The sequence below is a fragment of the Dermacentor silvarum genome, chromosome 5, assembly GCF_013339745.2.
Source record: "Dermacentor silvarum isolate Dsil-2018 chromosome 5, BIME_Dsil_1.4, whole genome shotgun sequence".
Classification (NCBI taxonomy): Eukaryota; Metazoa; Arthropoda; class Arachnida; order Ixodida; family Ixodidae; genus Dermacentor; species Dermacentor silvarum.
Window position 1 is genome coordinate 176,146,338 of NC_051158.1, and position 18,203 is coordinate 176,164,540.

At 51.1% G+C, this 18,203-nt stretch overlaps 1 protein-coding gene across 1 annotated transcript in view; it reads left to right on the plus strand.

The window, feature by feature from the left end:
* The first annotated feature begins 290 nt into the window (after window positions 1–290).
* LOC119454601 (protein 5NUC-like) overlaps window positions 291–18,203 on the plus strand; it is a 134,007-nt gene continuing 116,094 nt past the window's right edge. The window contains exons 1-2 of the mRNA XM_037716492.2: window positions 291–352; window positions 16,345–16,482. Of these exons, the coding sequence (XP_037572420.1) occupies window positions 16,456–16,482 (27 nt within the window). The 5' untranslated portion in view covers window positions 291–352; window positions 16,345–16,455. The remainder of the gene's footprint in view (window positions 353–16,344; window positions 16,483–18,203) is intronic.

The following is an 18,203-nucleotide window of genomic DNA, read 5'->3' on the forward strand; positions in this document are numbered from 1 at the left end:
CACTTGCCGCATTCGATCGTTTCGGAACCGAGGCCGCCGTATCCATTGTTTCGCATGCTGGAAATATGTGGAAACAATTGTACAAGAAGCATTTGCTTTCTCTCTATATCACGTTCTGCTTCACTCCACCGCTGTGATCATGCGCGTGTTCTCCGTCAGACATCTTTCAGTGTTATGCATGTACCTCGGCATTATAGACGCAAATGGAGACCGTCTTACTACAGTTACCATACTTCACACCAACGATATTCACTCGCGGATTCTTGAAAGTGACAAAAGCGGCGGAGAATGCAAAGACGGAAAAAGCAAATTCGGACCGTGCTACGGTGGCATCGCTAGGATTCACAATGCTGTAAGTAAAAGAATATCGCCATCGGTATTAACGTGCGCGAAAGCGCCAAAAAACCTGTTACTTGTCTGATGTGGTGAAGTCTAGGTTTTGAGAAATACAGGCAATCTAAAAAAATTACGGCAGAACCAATCTCACGATGGATGTCAACGCCAATACGGTTAGGATTGAAGCAATGTAGCGACACACCATAGTACCGCCGCCGAAACGCGTCATGAATAAGGTGTGTATGCAAGATGAACTCATCTATCGCACTTCTTTTTTGGCGAAGTTGTGACATCTGGGGGCAGCAGAGCGAAGTCCGCGTGTTGCGCGTTTGATTTTATACATTTAGAGCAGGCTGAATATATATGACGTGGGTTAGGTTACGCCCAACACTGAAACATTTTAGGTGTTTTTTTCTCTTTTCTTTTTTTACTGAAGACAGCGCACACCCAGTGACCCAAGTTGCTGTCAAAGTGGTCCAATAAAGAGCAGCGCATACACAGTGCGACATACGCACTGAACCAGTTCTTTCGACGGTTGGTTTCAAACCCTGTTCGCTCAACGCATCAGCTCGAGCTGCAACCTTTTTAAAGCGAAATCCATATACAGGGTGTTTCATTTTAGCTGCGCCTAACTTTTAAAAATTACCTGTGGCAGATAGCACAATTCTAATCCTGAATCTAACTACTCAATGAGGCGGCCATTACTTCTGTGGAAAAATAGCGGATCAGAACAACCAGGAGCGTGCCGGACCTGTATGGAGACGAGGAAGCTGAAGTGGATAGAGGGCGCGGGCACGGGCCACGATCAGTGAGTTTCGCCTCAATGGGAAAATAAATGGTGGTCTCCGGCTCAAGTCTGCGGACCAGTTTTTTCGCTACATTGTTGGTGCCGCGAAAACCGGTATCCACCCTTTCAGAGACCACGTCACAGGCATGGCGAACTCGGACCAGATGCTAAAGAAGTGCGGTGTCATCACAGCTGATGTCAAGCGAGCCGCAGTGCTCTTAATGGAACGCTGCAGCAACCGGATCCCGATGCCTGTGAAGTTACCGGGCACATGGATTACCGCACAGACAAGGAGGTAGTACTGTCGAGGCTCGACGACGTCATTCTTGTGGCAACCGACGAAGAAAACATCAAGCGGGAAATCGAAACGGCACACGAATACAACGAAGAGGTTCTCTGTGCCGTGTCGCGCGCCAAGTTCTGGTTGAAAGAGCGTGAGAGGACCACCTGAACGCAGGCTCAAGTAGCTGGATCCTGGTCGAGCAACGTCGAACGTCCAAGCTCCGGTGACACAGCGGGCCAGGGGAGAGAGCAGCGTCAGCGCTCATTTCTACTACCGAAGCTACAGATACCAACATTTAATGGCAATCTGCGTGGCTGGCAGTCTTTTTGGGACTATTTTGATGCCACGATCCACCAGAACAACGAGCTGCTGCGGATTGAAAAGTTCAAGTACCTCCTCACGTATTTAACAGGCAGCGCGAAGCGGGCTATCGAAGGTATCCGGTTAGCCGAGCAAAACTACGACATAGCAATCAAAACACTCACGGATCGCTTCGGACGCCGAGGCCTCCTTGCCAATGAGCACGTCAATTATTTCCTCATGTTGAGCCCCGTAAAAAGCTCTGTAGATGTCTGGAAGCTCCGCCTGCTTTACAACAATGTGCAGCTCCAACGTCAGTGCATTAGAAGGCCCTGCAGTTTCACTAGACCAGTACACGGTGGTATTGAGTCGTGTCCTGATGCGATGCTTCCCAGAATACCTCGCCATAGTATACAGGCAGAAAGCTATGGAAGACGACCGCGCATCCAGTATCGCCGAAACTCTTGAATACAGAACGCGACTGGCCAAGGAGATCTCCGCATCGAAGTGGAAATCCGGGAGGAGGACCGGCTGCAGTCGCATTCACGCTCCTTTAGAACAAAAGCAGGATCCACTTCAGTGTCAGCAAACCATCAGCGTCCGCACTAACAGGGTATACTTTGCACGTTCGACCCGCATGCCCACTTTGCAACAGCGAGGATCATGGCATCGCTCTCTGCAACACCAACCTATCAACTGAGGAAAAGCGGTCAAAGCTGCAGTACGCCAATTGCTGCATCTGCTGTGGAACGCGCAATCACATGATCACATAACCAGATTGTGTAGGAAATTTCTCAGCCTCCCGTGTGATACTTGCAAGCGACGCCACCTGAAAGTTAGTTCTATGTGACCAATCAAGGCCAGCTGAGTGTCCGCAGCCACACACTGACTACCCTGCGTTACGTGGACAACCCTCGCCACCCGGGCAAAACGTGACAACCGTTCAGAATATTCACGTCGGATCTGCGGCTGTATTGATGCAGACAGGCCATGTTTGGGCCGAATCCGGAGGTCGACGACTCTTTGTGCGAGTACTGCTGGACAGGGGCAATCAGTGTACATACATTCGTGCAGATGTGGCAAGCCTTCTTCGGCGCACGGTCGTGGGTAAAGAACTTTCCCTCATCACCTTCGGAGGATTCAAGTAACAAAGACGACTCTGCACCGAGCGTGTATGCGTGCGATTGCGCAGCCAGTTTAACGACTCTGCGATAAATTTGGATGCGTTAACGAGTCCAGAGAACCGTGCCGTGACGAGTCCACCGCTCAACCAATTTGCAGCTGCTTGTTGAACGGGAGTACAACGTGGCTGACAGCTTTCAACCATATACATGCATGGCAACCAGGCGAGATAAGTGTCCCCATCGAATCTGATGCCTATTGAAATGTTTCGACTGGGAAAATCGATCGCGTCAACACAAGGGTAACAGCGGTAGACATTGCATTTGGATAGATGCTACAAGGCCCTCTGGAGTCCAACGACCACTCCCCATCAAGTGCACTGTTGATACCGAGTGACAACTCTGTATCAGGGAACCCCAACGTATTGTCGATGTGGCGTCTCGAGGCCAACGGGATTGACGGCGCCTGTTACTGAAACCTCGAGAGCGACCTTCACCTGCCTTCATTTAAGCAGGGAATCTCCAAGCAAGATGGGCGTTATAAAGTGCCGCTGATGGTCGCACCGCCTGGGTTACTATCCGGAAGCAACAATCGTCGATTGGCAGAACGTCGGCTGCGAAGTCAGATCAACCGGTTTCAGATCACCTCAGAGACTTTGAACATGTCTCTGAAATGGAAAAAAAAATTATAACGAAGTGAAAACGCGCGCTATCATCGTCCAATCGGATATACAGGAGAGAGACAAGCGGCGTTGATCAAAGGATGGCGGTACTTTTATTATATAGGGACTTTACGTGCCATAAGAGACGAACTTTGCAGGAGAGGGAGGCGAGCTTCTGCTACGGTCAGCACATAACCGACCAAGCTGCCCCTTAACCTAGCTACAGATTGGTGACGTAGTACTAGTGCTAGATGACAACAACACGCAACATACTGGAAGTTAAGCTGAGTGAATAATTTACTGCCAGGAAGAGACTGCATAGTTCGAGCTTTCTCCGCTAATGGTTCAATGGTGAATCGTCCGGTGCAAAAACTCTGCACCCTCGAAGCATCCTATTGATGTTGCCCGCCCGGGAGGATGTGGAAAAATATCGGATCGGAGCAACCAAGAGCGTGCCGAACCCGTATGAAGACGAGCTGAAGTAGATCGAGGGCACGTGCACGGGCCAGAATCGGTCAGTTTTCGCCTCAATGTTCCAATAAATGGTCGTCTCCGTCTCACGTCGCGGACCAATTCTTTCGCTACAACTTGCACGAGAAATCAAAATGCCTAATTTAATAATTCTCATACTTATGCTAAAAAGCTTCTTAATGAATTACATTACAGCACATATTTCCATCTATGAATTATAGCCGGTGAGTTCGCAAGGCGTATCCCACTTGGAACGAATTGTGAGTTCTTCTTTCTGGGGTTTTACGTGCCAAAAGCAGTTGTGATTATGAGGCACGCCGTAGTGGAGGGCTCCGGATTAATTTTGACCACCTGGGGTTCTTTAACGTGCACTACAACGCAAGCACACGGGCGTTTTTGCGTTGTAGTGCACGTCAGTTACTGAACCAGTTTCGAGATATCAACTTTCAAAGTGTACGACGAAATGCATCTGCGTTCCAGAATTCCATTAGCGTTCCGTCAGCGCAGCCCAGAAAATTCGTTCGAAGTGGTTACACTTTGGAAACTCACCAGCTACAGTTTGTAGATAAAGACATGTGCCGCAAAATAATTATTTACAAAGTGTATTAGCGTAATCATGTTAAGTATTCAATTAGGCATTTGGATTTCTTGTGGAAGTAGTTTAGATCAAGGATTAGAATTGTGCTATCTGCGACAGACAATGTATAACAATTTGGTGCAGCTAAAATGAAACACCCTGTACGTCTCACCATTCAGTCGACTTTGAACGTCCTTGACCGAAAAGCCGTGTCGTCGACGCAGAACTGTACGTGGTCAGGACTCCGTGTAGTAATTCCTCCACTACACCGACACGACGTCGTGTCTTACCTATATGCAAACGCTCACGCAACAATTGTGATAGCGCGAGGGTCGCCGTCGCCATCATGTTAATTAAGATAGAGTTAATTCAGGTACTCGAACCCACGACCTTCGGCTGGGGTCGAACCCTCGAGCTTATGTGGGAGTCGAGCCTAGAGCACTGCAAGGGCCTATTTTTTCAGCCCGGGCTCGGCCCGGGCCCGTTTTTACGGTGGGCTGCCCACCCGAGCCCGGCCAAAAGCTTTATGGTGAAACCCTGGCCCGGCCCGCGCCCGGAAATAATCTATGTTACCGCCCGGCCCGGCCTGCCAGCCATTTCTCTTAGGCCTGAGCCCGGCCCGAGCCCGGCCCGAGTCCGAAAAAGACATGCTTTTCAGAATCGAGGTGCGTGAGGATAACTCGCTGCACGTTACATGCACACCACCAGAAAGCCTACGACATGGCGAGTGCCTCGGGTCTGCTGACGAATTTGAGACGGGCTTTCTCGACGATGTGCCCGATGACTCGACTCTTCTTCAAGTTGACGCCATGGCTCTTCCTGTCTATGCGTCTGAGCCAGCATGTGACAGAACGTTTGCTCGGTGTATTGATCCGCAGCTCACTCCGAGTCAGCGCACGCAGATCGTCGACCTCCTTACCCGATTTCGCACTTCTTTTGACCTCCAACAACAATATTTAGGGCGTACAGCTACAGTCATTCATCACATCGACACCGGTAGCCATGTTCCACTACGGCAGCGTCCATACCGTGTGTCCGCGACGGAGCGCCGTGTCATCGACGAGCACGTAGGCGACATGCTTCAACGCGGCGTGATACAGCCTTCCCACAGTCCTTGGGCCTCTCCAGTAGTGCTGGTGAAAAAGAAAGATGGGACAATTCGTTTTTGTGTGGAATATCGACGCCCGAACAAAATAACCCGGAAGATGTTTATCCTCTCCCCCGTATCGACGACGCACTAGACTGCCTCCAAGGCGCTGAATTCTTTTCGTCCTTAGACTTACGATCTGGTTACTGGCAAGTCCCGGTGGCTGAGTGAGATCGCCCGAAAACGGCATTCGTTACGCCTGACGGCCTATATGAATTTACCGTGATGCCGTTTGGCCTGTGCAATGCGCCTGCCACATTTGAAAGAATGATGGATAACATCCTCCGCGGCCTCAAATGGCAGACATGCCTTTGTTATCTCGATGACATTGTCATCTTTTCCCCGGACTATTCTTCTCAGCTGCTCCTACTCGAACGCGTTCTCACTTGCCTCGCTGATGCTGGACTGCAGCTCAACATCAAGAAGCGTCGCTTCGCCACCCGACAGCTAGTCATCCTTGGCCACGTTGTTTCGAAAGATGGTGTGCTTCCAGATCCTACCAAACTCCAAGCAGTCGCCGAATTCGCACGACCAAATACCACCATAGAACTCCGCAGCTTCATCGGATTGTGCTCATACTTTCGCCGTTTCATCCGCAACTTCACCACCATAATAGTGCCTTTGACGCAGCTTCTCGCGGTTAACCACAACCTCTCGGCCTGGTCGCCACTTTGCGATGCCGCATTCACGACGCTGCGTCGTCTTCTAACTTCACCCCCGATTCTCCATCATTTCGACTCCAGCGCACCGACAGAAATTCACACGGATGCTAGTGGTGTCGGCATTGGCGCTGTTCTTGCGCAACGAAAAACTGCCTTCGATGAATACGTTGTTGCTTACGCCAGCGGCGCTCTGACGAAAGCGGAAGCCAACTATTCCGTTGCAGAAAAAGAATGCTTGGCTATCATTTGGGCCATAACTAAATTCCGCCCTTACCTCTACGGCAGCCCATTCGACGTAATAACTGACCATCATACCCTCTGCTGGCTGTCGTCCTTAAAAGACCCTTCAGGTCGACTCGCTCGATGGGCGCTCCGCCTCCAAGAGTACGACATTCGAGGGCTGTACCGCTCTGGCCGTAAACATACGGACGCGGCTGCCCTGTCCCGCTCCCCTGTATCAGGCCAGCCCAATTATTCGAAGGTACCAATATGCGAGTCCTCCCTCACCGCCACGGACATGCTTTCGGAGCAGCAGAAGGATCGATGGATTGTCTCTGTGCTGGCTTTTCTGTCCAACCCATCAGCGCCTTCTTCTGACCGTACACTGTGTCGGCAAGCACACCACTTCGCTGTTCGTGATGGACTCCTTTACCGCCGTAACTGCCTCTCGGACGGCCGCAAATGGTTACTCGTGGTCCCACGGCATCTACGTTCGGACATATGTGCAGCGTTTCACGATGACCCGCAATGCGCGCATGCAGGAGTAGTAAAAACGTACGCACGCCTGCGACTCCGTTATTACTGGCGCGGAATGTACTAACTCGTCCGGCGATATGTGCGCTCCTGCCTCGCTTGCCAACCAATACCCCTTGTTCCTCACCTGCCTCATGGCAACCTTTGCCTTGCCGAGGACGCGCCTTTGACCGCGTCGGAGTTGATCTTTACGGGCCCCTGCTGAGTACTTCAGACGGCAACCGCTGGGTGATTGTGGCAATAGACCATCTAACGCGTTACGCGGAAACTTCGTCTCTGCCTAGCGCATCTGCGCGTGATGTTGCAAGGTTCCTTCTGCGTAACACCATACTTCGCCATGGAGCATCCCGAGAATTGCTCAGCGACAGAGGCCGTGTGTTTCTCTCTGAGGTTATAGAAGCCCTATACTCAAGGAATGCTACGTAATTCACCGTACCACTACTGCATACCACCCGCAGACTAATGGGATGACTGAGCGCTTTAATCATACTCTTGGCGACAAGTTATCCATGTAGGTCGCATCTGACCAGACCAATTGGGACCGCGTTCTACCCTTTGTGACGTATGCTTACAACACCGCCACACAGACCACTACGGGATTTTCCCCGTTCTCTCTTCTTTACGGACGCGAGCATTCCTGCACAATGGATACTATCCTCCCGTATCTCCCTGACACAACGGAGTCTACTGCCCTGTCCGAAGCTGCTGCACACGCGGAAGAGTGCCGACAGCTCGCCCGCACATTTACTACGGAAGACCAGCAGCGACAGAAGCACCGTTGGGACACTTCTGCCTCTCCTGCACCCTATGCTCCTGACTCACTAGTCTGGCTTTGGGTTCCCGCCACCAGGCCTGGACTTTCACCGAAACTTGTTTCCAAGTACCAGGGTCCCTACGGTGTGGTCAGTCAAACGTCTCCTGTGAACTACATGACAGAACCCCTTGAGCCACCTTCGGATAAGCGCCGCCGAGGGCGCGACATCGTGCACGTTCAGCGGCTAAAGCCTTATTTCGACCCCCCTGTGCTATCCTGCCCGTAGGTCGCCGGAACGGCTCCTTTTCTCCGGGGAGATAATTGTACTGAACAAGAAAGAGCAGTATGCACTGCTTCGAGAAAGACGACGGCGACGAGTTGGTCGAAGCCGTGTGCCTGTGTTGCCTGCGCTGTGTAACCTCCCGCTGCGGTGCTCTACGCTCTAATTAATTAAACTAGAGTGCCTCTCTACAGTTGCAACATTATGCGGTAGCAATAAATGAAACAAAAATAGTGGCGCATGTAAGATAACTGCACAGTGTTCCAAAAGTGCGTCACCGCACCAACGCAACACACGTGATGGCAGAACAGAATGTGACAGTGCAAGAGTCGCGTTTTCGCCATGACGCAGAAGCTTGAATCCACATCGACAAAACTATGCCACTATCGGCGATAGTTGCTGGCTTCGAACACCTTTGCTCCGACGAACAGCGCCCAGCTCTCGACACACGTCGTGTCACCAAACGGGAGTGCGGATGCCCGCGCATCCGAACCGCTCGAGCTAATAAAAATAACTAATAAGAAGGCAAACGTAATTACAAAGTCCTGGCACGGGGCAAAATATTGCTCGTCGCCAGCACGCCAACGCGCTGTTGCACGTTGCCAGCCATACCGCCCACCGCCCCTGAACCGCCAGCGTGCGGTACGGCTTGCGGCGATGGGCGGTACGAGCATAAATCGGCCTTTAGCATTTACTCGTTTCGGGACTGCTTAAGTTCTACCCGTTGTCTGCCTCCTCTCACTACCTCCTCTCTACCACACTATCTAGCTGCCCTCTGGACTGCTGCGCCTTATAAAAACGTTGGCGCTGCAATTTCCAAAATGCTTTTGCAGGGGGTCACGGATAATTACAGCTGTCAAGAGGGTACTATGGTGATGCCCAGGGAGCTCCGGAGGGCATTGTGCCCATCCGACGCGATGGAAAGGTGCAAACAAATTTCTCCCGTCACGTTTTCTCTCCGCCGCGCTCACGCTCTGAACCACCTCCCGACGCAGCCTACAAGACAGCGACAGCAGCAGCAGTAAAAACGCCAAAGCAAGAAGCAAAGAAAGCTCCTATTTATTGTTTGTCCACCATGGTGGCCACGGTACTGCGCTGCTGAGCTATATGTCGCGGGTTCGATCCTGACCGTGGCGGCCGCATTCTGATCCGGACAAAGCGCAAAACACTCCTCTAGGTATACTTAGAGCCTGTTCGACCCGTCAAAGCAGCTCCTCGCGAACAATTTGGCGCCTCGTTAATCTCAAGCCTGACGAACAGCTCACGTCAGTACTTCACACCGTGGTGTTAATGGCCAAGCGACCAATTTAACACGTTATTTCGTAATCTTTAATATCTTCGAAGGCGCGGCAATGCTGTGTGACGTTGGACACCGAGTTCAAAATAATCTTGGCCAAGATAAATTTGAATACTCCCTCAGCGATCATTGAGCATGTAGCTAACTTTACCTTTAGGTAAACTTTACCTTTACGCAAAATATGAATTTCCTCAATATATGTGGTGCAAGCCTCTCTGGCAAGGGGAGTCCTTTAGGCGAGGCTCAGATCGACACGAGTGTTCCTTACATTGGTATCACCAAATCAGTTTTATGGTTCTTCAACGGAAATATTCAAGGTCATTTGGGTGTCCTCGTGGCTCTCGTACCTGATAACCGCGGTGTCAGCTAACCAGAAGACTACATTCGTAAGCTGGGTGTGCGTGTCCCATTAAATAAATTCGTAATATTTGTATGCTTACGCAACGAGAAAACTGTCCATCATTTTCGTCAGTCAGTAAGACGATCGCTTTCAAGATAGAGCTGTCAGCAGCGATCGACTTAACGTTCGTGCTGCCTATCACTTCAATGCGAACGAAGCGGCGACAATCCAGCGCTCACGAAGGTCCCAGAACATGCCGCACCCTGCACCTTTCACAGATCGCTTTCAGTATATGGCCCCGCGCGTCTCTCTTCAACGCGAAGCGGCGAAAACACAGCACGAGGAGCAATCAGCAGTCGGCACTCTCTATCTGCTAGCAGATCGCTTTGAAGAAACGGTCCGCGCGGCCGTGCCAGAGTTTGTTTGATCGGTCCGTGCTGCGGCCGCAGTACTTTGATCACGGTTAATAATGGTTCGACACGGAGGGACAAGGCGCTAAAGTGCGATAACGACTTATGATGGTCGGAACGTCATCAGCGTTTCTGGCGCCGCCACCTGCAGTGCTTTGTTTGCGTTATCAATGCACGTTGCGCAGCCATTCGCCCTGTTTGTGTCGCCACTGCGCTGTCGTTTGTACTGATCGGGTCAAGTGTCGTAACACTGATAATGACACTGGGCTGCGTGCAGATGAGCAAGCGCCACAATGCTTACTCATACTTAGGCAAGTCTCAGAGGAGTTTCTGTGAGAATTCTTTTTTTGCCTGCCCATTCGTTGGTATTCGGTCAGCCATTCAGCGACGTCTTTCCCGGCTCTCACTGCAAAGGAGTGCGGTTCCTCTGTGTCTGCCTCTTAACAGCGGGCGTTGAGGTCACAGCTTCTGCGTCAGTGAACAGGCCGGAGGGCTATGCGGGAATGGCGGATGGCCGGCAATGCGACGACTGCGGCGAAGGCTTAGTGTGAAAGTTTTCGGGGTTGGACGTAGCATCTAGCACCACCAAGAAAAATGTTAGAATGTGGTACGCATTTATTTGGAGACCTGAAGCAAGAACATCAGATTGAATCATCAAGAAAATCAGAAGAGCTATTGAACTACGTCCTAACTTTGTATGCAGACGCACGGTTATATTGTTACGTTACCCCGCCCCTCCACCAAATAACGTTACGTGTATCTGATGCTCTAGGCTATTTACAATTTATTTACACGGAAGCCAACGGTGTTCGAAATGACAACGCTATATCAAGCGGCAACACGTCGTCTTCCTCCTCTTCAGTGCAACCACACTGTGGAGGCTCTACCGTATCATCATTATATCACACATATTGTCACAGTGCATAAGGTGGAAAGAAGAGGACATGGTTGGTGCCCTGGGAGACGACAAAGAAGATTCTGGATTTTCGCTTCTCTGCGCAGCCATTAAAACCCATCTGTAAAACCAGTACGCTTCTTCCTTCCCGTAACATTATTGGTGGAGGTGCGGGGTACTCAATTGCGCAAGACGGAGCTCCGCAGCGGACGTAACCTGGCTGCCATGTCATCCGAAGGGGAGTCTTCAATCGCGGCCCCGTCGACGCCACCGACGGTCATCCTAACCCAGCCCCGCGACCCTGGCATGTTTTCTGGCATTGACAACGTTGACATCGATGACTGGTTGGCAAATTACGAACGGGTCTGCGCCAGCAACAGGTGGGATAACACGCTTATGCTGGCCAACGTAATATACTACCTCAAAAAAAACGGCACGAGTCTGGTTCGAGACACATGAAGAAGAGATTTCCAGTTGGGAGCAATGCAAACAGAAGCTTCGTGATTTGTTCGGCAAGCCCATCGGCCGCCAACGTGCTGCTCAGAAGGACCTTGGGACCCGTGCACAGGCGTCCACTGAATCTTACGTGGCGTACATCCAGGACGTCTTGGCTCTTTGCCGCAAGGTGGATAAAAACATGACAGAGGCAGACAAGGTCAGTCACGTTTTAAAAGGCATAGCGGACGATGCGTTTAACCTTCTCGTGTATAAGAACATCACAACCGTCAATGAGATCATTAACGAATGTCGCCGCTTTGAAGAAGCGAAAAGCCAGCAAAAGAAGCGAAAAGTTCAGCAGTTCACGCGCCTACCCAACACCGCTGCTTCATCGACGTGTGAAGACCTTTGTCTTCCGCGTGAGCCCACTCCCTCCGAGAACGTCGTACGTATAGTCCGGCTAGAAATTGAAGCAGCGTCTCCTGCCACACAAGTGACGCAGTGCTTTGACGATTCCCGGCCGCTCGTGTCCCTCATTCAATCGGTCGTTCGCCAAGAACTTTCCAATGTGGGTCTGCAATCCATCTGCTCCGCCAACCGTTCTGACTTCGCTTCGTCTGCTGCCTATGCCCCTGTTTACCGGAACCAGAGCGGTCCTTACCCGAGCTATCGCAACCCGGCCGAATGGCGCACACATGATGATCGACCCATCTGCTTCTATTGTGGACGTGTGGGCCACATCTCTCGCCATTGCCGAAGTTCCTGGCCGGCCCTCTCTCGACCAAGCTTTCCCGCCTACCGCCGCTCCCCACTGAATCCTCACCCGCCAGCGCCCCCCACCGAGTTCGAAGATGCACCTGACAACGCCCGAGTCACTGCGACTAACCGCTCATCATCACCGCACAGTAGCCGCTCCCGTTCACCCCAGCTGCGTCGTTCCCCGTCCCCTGCTTACCGTCGCCGCTCTCCGACGGGAAACTGACTGGGGCAGCTCCGGGAGGTGACGCTGCTCTAGCACCCCGGCCTGAAATTCCTCTGTTGACCCTGCCTACTGATCGGAACCTTTTGGACGTGGATGTGGATGGTTTGCCTGTTACGGCACTCATCGACACTGGAGTGCAAGTTTCCATCATGAGTGCTGACCTTCGAACGCGCCTGAAGAAAGTCCTTACTCCTGCTCCGACTCGACTGCTACAGGTCGCCGACGGTGGAACTCCGGCTGTGCTCGGAATGTGTGCTGCACGTGTCAGTGTCGCCGGACGCCAAACGTCCGTTTTGTTTAGTGTGCTCGAACGCTGCCCCCACGATGTGATCCTCGGCCTCGACTTTTTGACCACCCATTCTGCTCTGATTGACTGTTCAGCCGGTGTTGTCCAACTTGACCTACCCCTTTCCATTGACCTTCCTGCTCAAGCCCCAACTCAGCTTTGTTCTGCGGATTTTATTCGTCTTCTTCCCCAAGCAGCAACCTGCATCACCGTTTTCACCTCTCCACCTGTTCCAGACGGAGACTATGTCCTCACTCCCGCGACTTCAGTCCTGCTTTCCCACAATGTCTCCTTCCCACACACCGTCATTTCTGTAGCAGCCAATCAGACCTGTCTTCCCATCCTCAATTTCGGCCAGTGCCCTCAGGTACTTCCTCGAGGGATGTCACTTGCCACGTTGTCACCGTCCCGCGAGTGCTATATTTCAGCACTATCTGTTGCGACATCTTCGACCAGTGCTCGTTCTGCGCCTTCTGCATCTGCCCCGGCCGACGACATTGCAAAGATGATTGCGCCGGACCTCGACCCCCAATCCGCCGCAGAGCTCCATCACCTCCTCGAGTCCTTCGCCGACGTTTTCGACCTGAACGATCGCTCTTTGGGTCAAACTTCGGTTGTGAAGCATCGTATAAATACCGGCGCTGCGGCACCTGTTCGCTGACGCCCATACCGGGTGTCGCCCTCTGAGCGACAAGTTATCCAGAGCGATGTTGACAAAATGCTTGCCAAAGGGATTATTGAACACTCTTCCAGTCTGTAGGCTTCCCCTGTTGTGCTCGTCAAAAAGAAGGACAACAGCTGGCGATTCTGCGTGGACTATCGTCATCTAAACCAGATCACCAAGAAAGATGTCTACCCGCTTCCACGGATCGACGATGCTCTGGACTGTCGTCACAATGCCACTTATTTTTCATCAATAGACCTTCGCTCCGGATATTGGCAAATTGCCGTGGATGAAATGGACCGTGAGAAGACCGCATTCGTTACACCTGACGGCGTCTATCAGTTTAGAGTAATGCCTTTCGGCTTGTGCAATGCCCCGGCGACCTTTGAACGTATGATGGACATGCCCTTGCGTGGATTGAAATGGTCCATCTGCTTGTGTTACTTGGATGACGTCATCGTATTCTCTCCAACTTTTGCGGCCCATCTTGAAAGACTTTCATCTGTGCTTTCCGTTTTTCGCGCCGCTGGCCTGCAGCTCAACTCGTCCAAGTGCCACTTCGGTCACCGCCAAATAACCACGCTCAGACATCTCGTCGATTCGTCAGGCATTCGCCCCGATCCCGCTAAAGTTCGTGCAGTGCAGAATTTCCCTGTACCGACCTCTGCCAAAGATGTTCGCAGCTTTCTCGGTCTTTGCTCTTACTTCCGCCGGTTTGTGCAAAATTTCGCGCATGTTGCTCGTCCCCTGACTGACCTCCTCAAGAAAGACGTTCCTTTCTGCTGGGGCTCTGAACAAGCGACTTCTTTCTCGCGCCTCATCACGCTACTCACCACACCACCTGTTCTCGCCCATTTTGACGCTTCTGCTCCGACAGAAATTCGCACTGACGCGAGTGGATACGGCATCGGCGCAATTTTAGCCCAACGCCAACGTGGGCACAACCGCGTTATCGCCTACGCCAGCCGCCTCCTCTCCCCGTCTGAGCGCAATTATTCGATTACTGAGCGGGAATGTCTCGCCCTCGTTTGGGCTGTGGGCAACTTCCGACCTTACATATATGGTCGACCATTTAGGGTTATAACCGATCACCACGCCCTTTGTTGGCTTTCTTCCCTCAAGGATCCCACCGGACGCCTCGGTCGCTGGGCCCTACGCCTTCAGGAATACACATACACTGTAGTCTACAAGTAGGATCGTTTACATCAGGACGCCGACTGCCTGTCTCGTCACCCCGTCGATGCACCGAACGATTTAGTGGATGCCGCACCGATCTGCGTTCTCTTGCTTTCCGCCTTGAAAGACATAGGGGCTGAACAACGACGCGATGAATCGTTACGGCAGCTTATCGAACGCCTGCTCTCTGACCCGTCTGACCCATCCCTTCACATGTTCGTACTACAAAATGACACCCTGTATCGCCGCAACATGCACCCAGACGGACCCGAGCTGCTAATCGTCATTCCGTCTCATCTTCAGCAGACTGTACTCCAGCAACTGCACGACGTTCCCACTGCTGGACACCTTGGCGTCTCTCGGACCTATGACTGAATTCGGCGACGATTTTTCTCGCCCCGTCTCAACCGCTCCGTCCGTCGCTATGTCGCCGCGTGTGAGTCGTGTCAACGCCGAAAACGACCAGCTGTACATCCCGCTGGTCTGCTGCAGCCTCTGGATATACCGACCAACCCTTTTTTTTCGCGTTGGCGTTGATCTTCTCGGACCATTCCCTATATCAAACGACGGAAATAAGTGGATTGCCATCGCTACGGACTATACCACCCGCTATGCCATTACAAGAGCCCTTCCCACCAGTTGCGCTACAGACATCGCTGACTTCTTGCTTCACGACGTTATCTTACACCACGGCGCACCTCGTCAACTTCTCAACGATCGCGGGCGATACTTTCTTGCCAAAGTCATCGACCACTTACTTCGATCCTGTGCTACTAAAGATAAGCTTACTACAGCCTACCATCCTCAAACTAACGGTCTTACTCAACGCCTGAACCGGACAATAACTGACATGCTCGCGATGTATGTAACAATATTTATATTCATGTTCCTCTTTCTCGCAGAATTCATTTTCTCCCTCCTGGAATAGCTAAGCAACCTTGGTTATATCAGTTGAATTGTATTTCCTACAGCTTGGAGGCCAGTACAAAATATGTTGACACAGATTCATGTGCCCTTAGCTGTTCCATCACAAAACCAGCCGAAATTTTGCGTGGAAAAGAACGAACCCCTTTCCAGGCTCCGTTTTCCTGTACGTCATGCCCTCGTACAAAAATCTTCAGATAGACATTATTAAACTATAAAAGTTAGTTATGTCACCGGTGGGTGTTAAATGTTAGTTAGCGTGCACCACTGCTGCTAGTGCGCGTAGTGCACGAAACGCACAGGAAGGCGTGTTTGCTTGAGCCGTTGTTGTGCGCCAATGTTCATAACCTCCGACAAGGTCAGCATTGTCATTGCCTCATGCGGCACACGCATCAGGGCTGAAGTTTTATATTTTATTTCATTTATGGGGCTCTATGTGCCAAACGTAACAACCGCAATAAAAGGCACGCCGTAGTAGCGAACTCCGCAATAACTTTTTATCCCCTGGGGTTCCATAATGTGCACCTTAATCTAAGTAGACGATCGTTTTTGTATTTCGTCCCCGTCGAAATGCGGCTGGCGTGGTCGCAATGCAACCCACGACCTCGAGCACCTCCATAGCCGCAAAGATACCGCTGCGTTCGGAAAATCACCGACCGCTCACTGTTGCTGCTAATCTTGGTGTACTCGGCACATTTCTTGTATAATCTATGTTCTCTGGGACAGACAGACAACGAACTTTATTTGATGCTGAGGAGCTACTGTCAGCACCCCCTAAAGGGACCTTTTTATGTTTCAGGTGCGACGGCTGAAGGCAGCTGCCCAAAATCCTCTCTTTCTCAATGCCGGAGACTTTTACCAAGGAACGTTATGGTACTCTATTCTTAAACATGAAATTGTGTCGGCAGCAATGTCAAAAATGTTGTACAACGTGGTGGTAAGTGAATTTAGAATATCTACAATACAAGCGAATCAAAATTGTTTTGTTAGACGCGAATGTGGTTGCGCGAGAAGACTAACACAGAGGTTTCTTGTTGACGTGATTTTATAGTTTATCATAAACTGCAGTGAGGTCTTGTGTTGAATGCGCTAGGGTATGCATTCCTCCGTCAGCGTTAACGCGATCTGTCAGAACTCGCATGCACAACAGCAAGACCAAAGCAACGTTGAGCTTAAACAACTATTACCGCGTTAGGCTTCTTCGGGTACTTCAGACACTTTTCGGGGTCGGTCAGTTGGTCTAACCGGTTTCGTGGCTACCTCGGTCACTGGGTAGTTCCTGGGGCAGAGATGTGACAGATGTGGTAAAAAGTGTGTTGTCACCCGCCGTGGTTGCTTAAGGCCGATTCACACTACGCCGACGCGACAACGACTTTGGTCTGCCGACTGATGAAACCAGCAGTTTACAGGATGGAAAACGCTGTGGCCAAGGAATCAGCCTTTAGTGGATATGGTGTTGGGCTGCTAAGCACGACGTCTCGGGGCCGAATCCTAGCCACGGCAGCTGCATTTCGATGGGGGCGAAATGCGAAAACACCCGGGTACATATATTTAGGAGCATGTTAAAGAACCCCAGGTGGTCTAAATTATTCCGGGGTCCCCCACTACGGCGTGCCTTATAATCGGATTATGATTTTTGCACGTAAACGACATAATTTAAAATTTTTTTACCAGAGTGCCTGCCATATTTGACGAGAAAGAACACCGTTAACTATAGAGAACGAAACGATGTGGTTTCCGAGGTGAAAGTGTTACTGCAGAGCAGGAGCATAATACACGTGCAGTCCCCCAGCTCCAGATAGTACCGTCAAGTTGCTGCATAGCCCGAATGCATTGGAATAGATTTCGCGTTGCGGGCCCTTTCTCCGACGGTACGCAGCGCTTTCTTTCGCTGTGGGCGCTGTGGTTTGTACGCACGGAATGAAGCTTTTGAAACGAGTTTATGAACATTATTGCGCGCGATAGCGGCAAAGGGACAATTAAAAGCGATTGGTTTGCCTCGCATCGAGTGTGAAAGCTACCAGAACGTTTTGTTTCGCAATGGAACGTAGCGGTTGCTTGGCCTTGTTTCGTGTCGGGAATATTTTCTTATTGATCTGATCTTGCTGATGTGATCTTGATACTGATCTTTCACAAACATGCCAATCCTATTATTTAGACACAAAATATTATTACCCATTATCCAGTCCCAGAAGCGTTTCCCGCATGGTTCAATCTTAAGACCCTAGCACGTGCGATGGGAATTAGTCCCCAACCATAAGGTTATCTTTCCTGCATGAAATTATAGTGGTGTGCGAGCAACTAGTTTCGTGCAGCCCCGCAGGGAACTATACGTTAACTAAAGAGAAAGGCAGCCGATGCGTTAAGCTTAGAATCATTCAAAAATTCTATTGTCTGAGTACATACACTTATGTGATATTGTCACGGTGATTTACAAGTACACGGGAGAGACAATATTTACAGGCTGCTGCTAACAGAGAATGGGTGACAGCCTCTCACGTGGCATGTCCCGTATTCTTCATCTTCGCATAGCACAGCGGTCCTTTAATGGCCGGCTCATACGCAATGCCTCGTAACATCACCCCCGGTGGACTGTGCTAGCACCGTCATGGCGCCTCTAAAATCAGTCAGCACTGCTGGTGTAGTAGGGTTTTAGCC